The 13250-nt window shown below is 30.6% G+C and overlaps 1 protein-coding gene across 1 annotated transcript; it reads left to right on the top strand.

Annotated features, from left to right (window-relative positions):
• The first annotated feature begins 2993 nt into the window (after nucleotides 1-2993).
• Nucleotides 2994-11225, top strand: LOC125072604 (odorant receptor 67c-like). The gene is made up of 7 exons (XM_047683236.1): nucleotides 2994-3507; nucleotides 4427-4604; nucleotides 5245-5341; nucleotides 6037-6141; nucleotides 6545-6633; nucleotides 8271-8337; nucleotides 11117-11225. The coding sequence occupies exons 1-7, from the start codon at nucleotides 2994-2996 to the stop codon at nucleotides 11168-11170; spliced, it is 1104 nt and encodes a 367-aa protein (XP_047539192.1). The 3' UTR covers nucleotides 11171-11225.
• The last annotated feature ends 2025 nt before the right edge of the window (nucleotides 11226-13250 follow it).

Here is a 13250-nt window from a genome sequence, read left to right as displayed (position 1 = left end):
CTGTGATCGAACGACCAAATATAGATACTTAAGACTTGAATTCGAAACTTAAAAGTTCTAACTTAAAAGTCTCTATGAAAACGTTTTTTTTTTTATGAAATATAGTCGAAGGTATTGGTACTGTCAAAAATTTCAATATTTTATCTTATATTTATTGTTAAATTCTGTACTAGCCATTGAGGATAAGAATAGGTGGTATAATTAATTGCACAAACCAATATAGAGTCAATTTTTGGTTTACGTGTTTGTTTTTGTTATTTACAACGATATAATAATGCTGAAAAGTTTGTTATTTTTCCATTTGATTTCCGATTTTAGAGAAAGGTTATGGGAAACTTAAAATCACGCTAAAACCTACGAGTTGGAACGTTTAACGTTGTTGAAACCTCGAGGAGCAGCGAGTGACCTATAAACATTAGGATCGCGTGTAACAGAAATTCGATTTTTTGTACATGTTTATGGCACGGAACCTTTCTTTAATAATAAATACTAAAACAATATCATAACAAAAACAAAACGACTTAAATAAATTATCAAGCGAGAAGTATACACTTCAAAACGAAAAAATATTTTTCTAAATCGATTCATAAAAGACAGAGTTCTGAGATATCAAACATTAAAAAAAAACACGTGAATTGAGAATTTCTTTTTTTTAATCGGTTAAAATTGCAATTATATATAAACTACAACATTGCGTAAAGAGCATTAAATATTTTTCGTGCAATAATATATTTTAAACTTTCGTAAATTGTCAACGGCCATTCCATAAACAATAAGACGCACACAATATCGATAATTTATAATTTTAATTGCTTATTAATATTCTTTTTGATTAGATTAGGTTAGTGTGTTGTATTAAATTAAATAAAACAGGCTCGTTGTATTAAAAATAATATGAATTCTTCATAATTTTACGCAGTTCCTAAACTGGCAAGTTCTATACTAATATTGTAATGTAAGTCTGTCTATCGGTCTTTAAGTCCTTTACGGTCCAATGAGGCGATTTTTTTTTTAATTTGGTAAGAAGCAAGTTTGAACTCAGTTAGGACATCGGCTTTTTAAGCTTAACACCGGACGACTAACTCCTATAATGCAATCGAAGCTAAGCCGCGAATGACAACTAATTACAAACATAACATCCTTACTTTTACTTTTTTTACTTTTAATTATTCCGTACCTAACTTATTTTATATTTTCATACTGGCTTTAATTTATTTATTGTTTAAATTTATATATAATGTAAACAAATATAAATTCATACATTAAAGGGCGAGACACTGTTTAGTGTTATAAGTTATCTGTTTTAATCTTAAAGTAAAAATGTTATTAAAATATTTTTTTAAAACTGTTTATAAGCTTATATTTCACAACGTTTTACTCTATCTTGTAATAAAGATTATTCTAATCTAGAATTCTTTACATAAAAGGAGCCGCAAGCCGTTGCTAGTTTTACAACAAGTTTTCGAGATACGGTCGCGACGCCCTAACGGTAAATTACAATATCCCTTTTCAAAAGCCGACACTTTTAAACGCCGCCTTATATCTGCAAATATGGATATATTTTTTGCTTTAAACTTTCGGTGGGATCAAAGACCCCTATTGTCTAAATTTGACCATTTACTTTGACAATAATAAAATGGAAAATATGGCGTTGGATATATTCATTGTTTCTTTATTATTTAAGGATCAAAGATTAAAACCGAGGCGAAAATTAGTTTTACCGACAATTAACAAAATTACTCGCTTTCGAGAAGTGAAATCATTCTGAATATAATAAAAATATGTTTATTATCTTTAGGCTGTCTTTAAAGCGGACTGTGCTCGCGTAAGTATTCGAAAAAAAAAAAACTTCAAATGTCAACTCGACGTTTTCTCAATAAATTTATATTGTACATGTAATATGTTAAGTTATTATTTATTACGATACATAACATATAGCCCTATTCCAATAAAAAAATAAGTAGACAATAAAAATAGTTCTTAAATGTACATAATCCTTGCGATCTGCCAATGGCTTTGCTATATTATGCTCTACAAACAGTTCTTAATTAATATATCTTTATTTATAATACAAACCTATTTCAATTCAGTACTTATATCTACTTTAATTTGCCTTCCAAAGTTCTGATAACAACTTTGCTCCCAATAAAAGTGCCATTTTTTTCGCAATTCTATAGATAATATGCAATTTCAAAGTTATATATGTGTCTCAAATTTTACTCAGATTGGAAATGGCAATAAACTGTCCTTCCGAGTGAGGGATGTATTAACTACATGTATTGCATCAAATTAACTCCTTTTAACCCAATGTCGGTCGAGATCAATATCCAGGTCTTAATGGCTGAGCAGAAAACATTAAAGTGCACTAGCTTAAACATAGGTCCAATCTATACGCATTCAAAATCTGGTTTCTCAAAAACTCCCACGAAATATATCTACAGAGAAGCTGTTAATATTTCAATGAAGACATAAAATAAGTAGATTTATAATTTAATGTCATTTTTATCGGCTATTTAAATGAACTTATATAAAAAAAAAATAACATAAAAAAGCTTTCTAATTGAGATTTAAGTATGAAATTAAAGAGAAATTCTCGTATTATAAATACTAATATTCAATATCTGTTGTCGTGTCATTGAGAACAAGTATCGTATCTACGCCTCCTTTTAATTACACACAAACCAGTCTTGACACTTAAGAGAATTTGAAAGTGAAGTATTTTTTAACGCACGAAACAGAATATGAAACAACTTATTTTATTATTCCTTTTGACGCTTGAAGCTTGTAATTAATTCTGTTTTAAGTAAACTCTATTAAAATAAACATTTTTATCATTAGTTTTCTAATACCGAACGAGATACCGTCGAAACAAGCTGGGGCTGAAATATAGATTAAAAATAATGTTTAATCCGAAAAACGAGTTCGACGATTCCATAAAATTGTCTAAAAAAGCATGTCTGTTATCTGGAATAGCGATAGGTGAAACGGAACGGATGACGTTTTTATTAAAATTGTTATATTATTTTAATCTTCTCTGGCTGTACACTGACGTGATCGGAGAATTCTGTTGGTTGATTGAAGGCATCAAATTGGGTAAAAGTCTCGACGAATTGTCAATGATCGCTCCTTGCAGCACGATATGTTTGCTGGCGACGGCGAAATCACTACCGATTATATTAAACAAAAACACATTGGATTCAACGGTTGATAAGTTGCGGAACATGCATCCTAATTCATCAAATAAAACGGAGAGTAAGGACGAAAGGTTTGAAAGGGAAGTCGTGAGAGAATCGTTGAAATTTCTGAATTCCGTAATCACTTTTATGTACGTTTGCTGTGCGGTGGTCGTTGTTATTTTCTCGACTCTACCACTCATGTTGATGTCATATGATTACTATTACAAAGGAGAAGCTGATTTGAAGTTACCGTTTCTAATTAAGTATTTCTTTGACGCATACGCCAATACGAAAATTTGGGGATTTGTGTACATCCATCAGGTTTGGTCTAGTGAGTATGTTGGACTTATTTAGTAGTAAATTCTTCAAATGGCATAAAATAGCAATAATGAAAAATTACTTTTGTCGTACAAATGCATTAACGAATAAATACCATACACATCTAAGCTTTTAAAATATTCTACCAATAGCTCGTTGAAAAACACGAATCACACAAATACAAGCGTCAACACACCCAGACGCTCGAGTCCTCTCTCTGATCTATCTCTCACACAAAAAGTAAATACAATCAGTGCAATTTTTTGTGCCGTCGTTAAAAAGAAGGGTATGAATAGTATACCTGAACCATGTTGACGTTTGGCCAACAGCATAAAACTGCAGTGTTCGTGGTCACGGGAGTCTGCCCGTGACCACGAACACTGCAAAGTGCTCGAAACGTCGGGATGTTAAAATAATTAATATACGCGATTAAATCCGTTAAAAACTAGTTTTATTTCAATGTGTAATAATCGCGAAAATCTAAGACAACATTAGCATCGGTACTAGTTTTGTAATGATAAACTGTTAAAGTAGTGATGTCATGTGAAACTCATGCTCTCCTTTTAAAAAATCTTTTACTTCTGAATTTATTACGGTTGCTTGTTTGTAGGGTATCGGTAAGCCTATCTAGGCAGTACCATCTACTCATCAGATATTCTACCAAACAATTAATCTGATACTTAATTTCATCATATCACTGGTTTAAAAGTACATTATATTTATTTATGTAAGTATGAATGTATAAAAAAATCCTTTATACACCTAAAATTAGCATCGTTATTTCCCGCAGAGAATGTTATTAGCAAAAATCTTGTACAATACATATAAACTTAGCATTGTACAATAATATTTGAAATAAATACGTATTTTTGTATATGTGTGTGTTTATTTAATTATGAAACAAGTACATTTAAATGGTAAATTATTTTCAGCTACCAATGTTTGTATGAACATATTTGCGACAGATACATTTTTCTACGTATTCTGTACGTACATACGGATGCATTTCCGGATACTCGGCTATCATTTCGAAAACGTCGTTTGCGCTTCACACGATCAGACGAGACGGAAAATGCGCAAATGCATACGGAGACATCAGGAATTGATTGAGTATGTTTTTTTTATAACTTTAAGTGGATCATGTTCTAGAAGGTTCTAGAAGGTCAAGAAGCTGATCTATAAGGCTGTAGATCCCGAGGTTGAAATCCAAGGGTTGGCCTAATAAATAGTAATTCAATATTAAAATAAATTCTCAGTAGCAGTCAGTAGCTGGAAAGTTTGAAGTTAAACGCTTCCGTAGATCGAAGCGCTTAAAGTTATAAGCGCTACGCGTCATCATACTTAGATCGTGTAAGATTGTCTATCTGTGATAAAATGTTAAGAAACAGCCTGGAGGTATCACACTGAGCTAACCTTTATATTAGGCCTCATATTTAGTAGAACTTTTGGACCTTATTTCTCCAAACACTTCAAGGTTTTCGGATATTGTATGTGGCAGATTTTCATCCGACGACGCCGAGTGAGTTCAAACACAGTGAACTTCTGCATGGCGCACTCATTTTTCACTTCTCTAATTATATTGGCTACTGCATACTAGCTTCCCTGCCATATTCAGTTAGAAAGACTTGATTCGTGTACAAGAGTATATTATTAAAAGCCACGAATCAAACTCCAATTCCGATCAAAATTGGTTTATAGTAAATTAACCGTAAATATTTAATCGGTAACTGAACACATCTTTATGTTACAGATTGGTAAATCAACTCGAGACATTGTATTCAAAATCGGCTCTATTCAATATACTAAGTAGTTCGCTTTTAATATGCTTAAGTGGATTCAATATAACGGTAAATAAATCGTAATAATTAGAGTAAGGTATTGTATATTATGTATATAAAACTAGTTGTACGTCCCGAATTTACACGTATTATAATTTTATTTTTATTAATATTATGTTTTTTGAAGACAAATAATATTGGAAACCGATCGCTCACCATCAACATCGATTGCAGTCAATCAACTCGATCTGGACCAATAAATAAAAATCAAAATCAAAATATACTTTATTCAAGTAGGCTTTTACAAGCACTTTTGAATCGTCATTTAACAAACTATTTAAAATAAAGCTACCACCGGTTCGGAATGTAGATTATACCGAGAAGAACCGGCAAGAAACTGAGTTGTTACTCTTTTTTAACATCTAAAAATACAGTCATGTTAGTTAAATACAATTATATAAGTATGTCATGTCTCCTGCCCGGAAGTCAACAAGCATTAACTCTATCTATCTAACCAAGACTAACACACACAAAAAATTCATCAATATCGGTTCGTTTAGGAGTTCTGAATCGTTTGTTCAGTTACAAACAAACGTACAAATTTATACATATATTGATATAAAAATGAATATATAGTAATCATACTAATTGAAAATAACAACCCTTTCAAAATACTCTTTTAATACTGATATTTAATGTGAAATATATATAATTGCATTTATATAAAACCTTTTTACGTCAAACTTTTTTATGTATGAATTTAGATCGTAGCTAAGACGAGCGCTATACTGGCGTTCATACCGTTCCTCGTAGTCAGCCTGACGCAGATTTCTCTCACATGCTTCTACGGAGATATGCTAATGGCTTCGGTAAAAATTATTATTATTATTTACATTAATATGAAGATGACATGGAAATTGTTTTTGGTAATAGTTTACTACCAAGGTCATGATTATCGTACATTATTCCATGGCAAGTATTTGGCAGAATCTTAATGTAGGCCAGACGCTAACCCTTCTTGAGAATGCCTTTGATGGTAAGTTAGTTCCGCTCCTTTGGCGGATGGTTGAAAACGACTATTAAAACTTCCGTTAGTCGGATTTTACAATAACCCTAACAAGGACTTTGGTAGATAAAAACATTCTACTGAATAATAAAAAAGTAATTCTTTATTGTCCTACTAAAATTAAATAATAAAAATAATATTACTAATATTTTGTTTTATCATTATACATTTTGAACAACAATTAATAAAACTACATATTTTTATAGAGTACTAAGATGTGCGACGCGGTATACAACTGTCGATGGTACGACGCCTCTCCAGACATCAAGAAAAGTGTATTCCTCGTGCTATTTAGGTATTTTATCAAACTTCTTAAGAGAAATTAAGAGAGATATAAAATATTTTACATTAATGTTTCAAACGGTTTATTTAATTGTTAATTATGGCGGTTAACGACGATAATATATCAAAAATATATATTAGATGGAATGTCATAGAGCACGTGCCTCGTTTTCGAAAGAACATTGCTAATAGTTATATCCATAAACTAAAATTATTGAAATTCAATAAATTTGATACACCGATTAGAACTGATGTGATTGAAAGTTATTTCGCAAACTATATAAATATACATATACATATTCAAGTAACATTATATTTTGATTGCCATTTTATCAAATGCATTTTTTTTTTTCGAAATTATAGAAGCGTATTATAGAAGCGTTACACTTGCTGATTGACTGACAAAAACAAACATCTCGGACTTGAAAAGAACCGGTGAACGATAAGCAGCAGGTTTTTTTATGTCATTTTTTGAATTAAAGTTTTCATACAATAATAAAAATTATAATTTGTTATTAGCATAGCCTTGTGGCGATCCTGTTCTTCCCAGAAATTAAATGTAATGTTACCATCAACTGGGAATACAGGTTCTACCAAAAAGGAACGTTACTGATTGCAATAAAAAAATAGGCTTTTTTTTTAAATAAATGGAACGTTAAAGTTTTTGTAATGTTTTTTGAAAATCATATGTATTATTACCGTTTTTTTACACTTTTACGTAATATCCGGCAAAACATTAAAAAAACAATAAACTGACTCTTTTATGTATAGTCCTTTATCTAGTTATGTTTTCACGTGAAAATTATTTCCAATACTCATTATAATAAATACGCAAATATGGCATATTCATATTTATATAATATCAATAAAATAAAAAATAAAACACAAACGCTAATATGCCAAAATATAAAAATATATATATGTACGAGTATCATTACGTACTACATTCATTATCTTTAACTTTTCAGTATGACTTATATCAAATTTAAATGTAATATTTATCTGCTCTTACACACATAAAACAAACGAAAAGGGCGTCCGTTCTTAATAGGCTGTTGGCACAGATCCGCTTCCACGGCCGTCTCGTGATATGACGTCACTATAAATCTAATATGGCGGACAAGGATCGCCACATTGATCTTCATAAATATAAATAATATAACACTTAATAATGCAATTAATAAATGTTAAATTGGTACTTAGGAATGAACTTCAAATGTTTCTTTACAACAGGATGTGATATGATAAAAGACGACTATGCAAATACTGTTGCGAAATATTCGTTTGCTAAATACTGGTATTCCAATTTTAAATACTTGGCTGTACAGGAGTTTTCAGTGGTATATTATTTAAAAAAAATTGTTATTTAAATTATTTTTATATTCGTTGTTGTTTATTAGCCAATGACATGACTTAATAGGGTTTAAGGTTAAAAGTTTTTTTTTTATAAATTCCTATTAAAAAAAACTTAAGTCGTTTGCTTATATCGTGATATACGACATTTCACGATATACACGACATTTAACGATTTAAGTAGCAAAGTGTATAAGATACCCTACATATAATATTTATAAAATTGTAGTTAATTAATTCAATGTGGTATAATTAATTATAATCTGTTTTAATTGACAATATATTTTATATTCACAGAGCAAGCAAACCTTGCAAGGTGACTGCGGCTAAATTCGCAGTGCTTAACTTGAGCGCTTTTACGACGGTAAGTGGAGACCAAACTGACAATATACACTTCTTTCGCATTTTGAAATAATTGCTGTGTCTTGTATAACTAACTTGTATTTTAATGATCGACTTCATACTGTAAAATAAAACGTATTTAATTTTATTTAAACTAATCTATTATTATATATATTTTTTTATATCTAAATATAAAATGTCGATTCATCAATTATACGATTTTGGTTGTATTTTTATTATTATTCTTTAATTTCATATATTTATGTATATATATTGAATATGCCACGGTGGACTCAAGGAATAGCTAGCAGCAAAAAGAGTATTTATAGTAGTGCCCAAGCACAGATACTGTATTTTTTCTCAATATCATAATCTAATGGATGGCAATCTAACTTAACCTGAGATATCAGGCGTTTGTTTATTTATCCAAAAAAAAAAAAAATATAAGCCCCGGGATCTAAACCAATGAGACAGATGTTACAAAATAAATCTATTTATTTTAGAATTCGTCAGCTTTACATAACATACATAAATATTATCCTATTTAATTTCACATATAAAACTGATTGCGACTTTAACTCCAACGATGTTTCCATTAATATCATCTGAATTGTACACTTTTAGATGATTACTTATTGCTTAAAGTATTTTGTATAAAATTATACTAATTTATTTTTTATTGAATGTATATTATAATAAATTTTAATAAAATCGAGATAGAAATTAAATAATAAAGTAATTAGCATAACTATTTTTATGTTCGATAAAAAATAGGTAAGATTTGTTTGTTTGTTAAAATATACTTTATTTGCACACACACGCACGCACACACACACACTTCTTTATTTTAATTATAGAACTTCAAATAAAAGCTTACCACAGTCATATAAATTATTATAAAACAGTTATATTATAGTTATATAATTATACTTAAATAACATATTTTCGAAAATATTACATGGAACGTTACAAATAATAATAGTGTATTCTGTGGCATATATACGTTTATATTTGGGCATTTCATCACACATCCAGGTTTTCTATACTTTTTCCTTAATTGTGATAAACAATAAACAGAAATAAGGTACGTGAAACTGACTGGTGTTGAACTGTTTGTCTCGATATTGGACCTGATTCTTGTTTAAGATTATCTATTAAATATTGAGCTTATAATTCATCTCGTTTCCGGCAGTGAGGGGCATGAGTCGGTTAAAAATCTATCCAACCGCCAATACACATATTAAAAACAACATGGCGGAACTTTCCACACCTCCAAAACAAAGAACCCTGCTGTTGGTTTAAAGGATACTACTTTATTAATATTTCCTTGCATTATTTACTAGTTAAACCGGCAGCTTTACTCGCGCGAAATTTATAAAAAATACCTACAATATCCCCCCCCCCCCTTTTACTTCGAGAGGTGAATTATATAAAGTAGCCTATGCCTTGCCCCAGGACTCAAACTATCTCCGTACCAAATATCAGAAGTAATAAAATAGTTACTCTCGTATTTATAATATACCCGTGCATAGTCGGCTCTGTTAGGAGTATATAGCGATTTGGTCTGTGTTTCGTCTGTGGCATATCCTTATTAAAACAATTCTACATAACAGACTAGTAGCGCTGTTCTATTTTTAGACGTGATTCAGATATTTAGTCTCAATTGAGTGGTTAGACTCATTTCATAGCTTAACAGTGTTTTAGAAAAAGTAAAATGTTTCACATAAAATATAAACTTATACGAAATATTTAGTCGGAATAAAGTTGTTTATATTGTTTTATAAGTAGAAGCTTAATTGTGATTCTAATAATGCGAATCTTTGGGACCATTCCTTTTTATCCCTACAATTACATAAGTTTTTGATTTAAATAATGATTATAGTTTTTTTTTAATACAAGTAAATTTACATTAATTTTGTCGATCTATATGAAATAAATAATTATTTAAAAATCAAAATATTATTCTTTATTCAAGAAGGCTTTTAAAAGCTCTTTTGATTTTTAAACTATATTAAGTGAAGCTATCACCGGTTCGCAATGTAGATTCTACTGAGAAGAACTGGCAAGAAACTCAGTAGATACTCTTTTTCAACATTTAATATACAAAGTTTTGTTAGTTAAATACTTATATATATGTGTATATAATATATCCTGCCTGGAAGGTTGAGTTCCAAAGTTCAACAAGTTGGGTTCTTTACCAGATCTACTGACCATAGAATCTAAGGTTTTATATTTCTTCTGTCTTTTAACTATTCTGGCCCACTCACTATTCAAACCGGAACACAATATTAGACAAATGGAGGAGGTTAAAATAACCGGTGAGTGGTTACCATTCAGACAGGTTTGCACAAAGTCTTACCATTGGCAAATGTAAGGTGAACACATGAAGTAATTAAATGAGGTAAATTATGTTAGATATGTAGCTTCCACTGGCAAAGGGGGGTTAGTTTTAGGGTTAGGGTTAGGGGGTTCGTAATTGCGATTCAATAAGAAAAGTTTCTTAGGTATTCTAACGTATTTTTATATTATAATTAATATATTATGTAAGAATATTATTTATAAGATAAATTATAATGAATATCTATACTAATATTATAAGTGGGAAAGTAACTCCGTTTGTCTATCTGTCTGTCTGTCTGTGCTCTTTCATGGCCAAACCGAATCATTTTTTTTTTTGATGAAATTTGGTATGAAGCTTGAAAATCAACTAAGGACATACACTAACACTTGACGACCAATCCCTAAAATGCGAGCAAAGCCGCGGGCGACAGCTAATTTTGTATAATTTTTTTTTATTTCAGATTTTAAGCCGATCGTGGTCATATTTCGCTCTGCTTAAGACAATGTATGATTGAATACTATTACACCTTTATTATGTCTATATTGTTAATCATTGCACACACGCGTATGTCTGTGCACACATTTATAAATAATCGTACGATGCGTTCATTTTAATGAAAATATTGCACTTGTATAAAACCTTAATATAAATATTATTTTCAAAAGGAAATAAAAGCTTAGTATTGAGATGTGATGTTTTATTTTTAATATAAATCAGCGGGTGAATTCTCTACGCTACAAGACAGACAGGCCGAACTGTTTTGTGTTTTTTTTACCATCGCTAATTTAGGTCTTAATGCGAACACAAACGACGGGTGGTCAATCTAAAATCTAGGCCAAATAATAAAATATCAGTGATAATATATGCTCATTATTAGGGGTCAAAGTAAAACTACTGAAAATGTTTATTTTTTATTTGAATATATGTATATATATATATATATATATATATAGATACAGATAGATTTGGATTTGAGTTTACATTTTCGGGAACCTCAAGATAATTCCAAGTGGGACCTAATATTAGGTCAGTAGTTCATCGACTTCCATTTCATTCTATTTTGATACCCGAGTAAAGCAAGGCATTGCTTTGAAATGAGTATAAAAATATTACATTTTTTTTTATGATATCGGTCGGCGGACGAGCAAATGGGCCACCTGATGGTAAGAAGTCACTACCGCCCAAATACAATGGCGTTGTAAGAAATATTAACCATTCCTTACATCACCAATGCGCCACCAACCTTGGGAACCAAGATGTTATGTCCCTTGTGCCTGTTGTTACTCTGGCTCACTCACCCTTCAAACCGGAACACAACAATACTGAATACTGCTGTTTGGCGGTAGAATATCTGAAGAGTGGGTGGTACCCACCCAGACGAGCTTGCACAAAGCCTTACCGCAAAGTAAATAATAATCCAAAATTACGTATTTATAAGTGACCTATCTACCTAGAAATATCGTGAAAAAATCACTAAGTTTTGAGTGAAAGAGTTCAAAAAAGTTGAGATGCAGATATCTACCAAGCTGAGCAGAATCTTGCAAAAGCCATCTAAAGAGAAGAAGAATTAACTTTGGTAGGAAATGGATCACTTAATGAATATACCACACAGCATACACCATACAGTCCAATGGAAGTAGGAAAAAAGATAAACAAACCTTACATTTACATATTTCATGCGATTTACTAATAACTCAGCTATATTGTGCTCAACTAAGAGTTTATGATTAATATACCTTTAATTATAATACAACACTATTACAACACTTAAATACTTATTTCCATTTTAAATATTTTTTTTCCACAATTCCGATAATAATTTCGTCGTCGTTCAAAACGCCATATTAGTCAAATCCATAGTGAATATCATGGATAAATCTCTCAACCAATAATATCGCGTTAATTAGCTGTCAAATGTTGTTTATTTGACTCTGTTCCTGTTATGGTTGGAATGGAGAATACATACCTTCGTTAATCAATTTTCTTGTTTCAAATGTTTAAAATAAAACAATATATTTATTATTTTAGTTAAGCAGGCTCTTAAAAATATGGACTTTTTAAATGTCGCAACCAAAGGTTCGGAATTTACTCTACCAAGAAGAATCAGCAACTAACTCAGTAGTAAGTTGTTTTAATAAATAACAATTAAAGTATTGATGAATATGGAGATAAAAATGCACAGTCGTCATTAATATTTAACAACACTGGTGACAGGAGGGCTGGTTTATTTTTTGCGCTGAGGATCAGAATTGCGGTTCAACGGGGAAGTGCTGCTAGCATTCTCGCCACCATTCCACGGAGTCATGGTTTATGCAGTAACTATTTTTAATTTTTATTTGTATTTAATTAAGGCCTGAGAATATTTTTTATTAATAATAAATACATAATTACACTGATATTAATTCTCCCAACAATGTTGGGAGAATTAATTGTTATATAAGCTAGAATTAAATTAAATTAAAAAAATAATAATTAAAAAACAAACACAAAGTATAAAAGACGACCAAGGTCTTTAGAGAAAAAATTGTTCAGATAAATACGATCAGAAACGCACAAAGCAATCTCTATTGAAATGCGCCTTTTTATATACTAAG

The sequence above is a fragment of the Vanessa atalanta genome, chromosome 22 (genome assembly GCF_905147765.1).
Source record: "Vanessa atalanta chromosome 22, ilVanAtal1.2, whole genome shotgun sequence".
Lineage (NCBI taxonomy): Eukaryota > Metazoa > Arthropoda > Insecta > Lepidoptera > Nymphalidae > Vanessa > Vanessa atalanta.
This window is presented reverse-complemented; position numbering and strand designations above follow the sequence as displayed.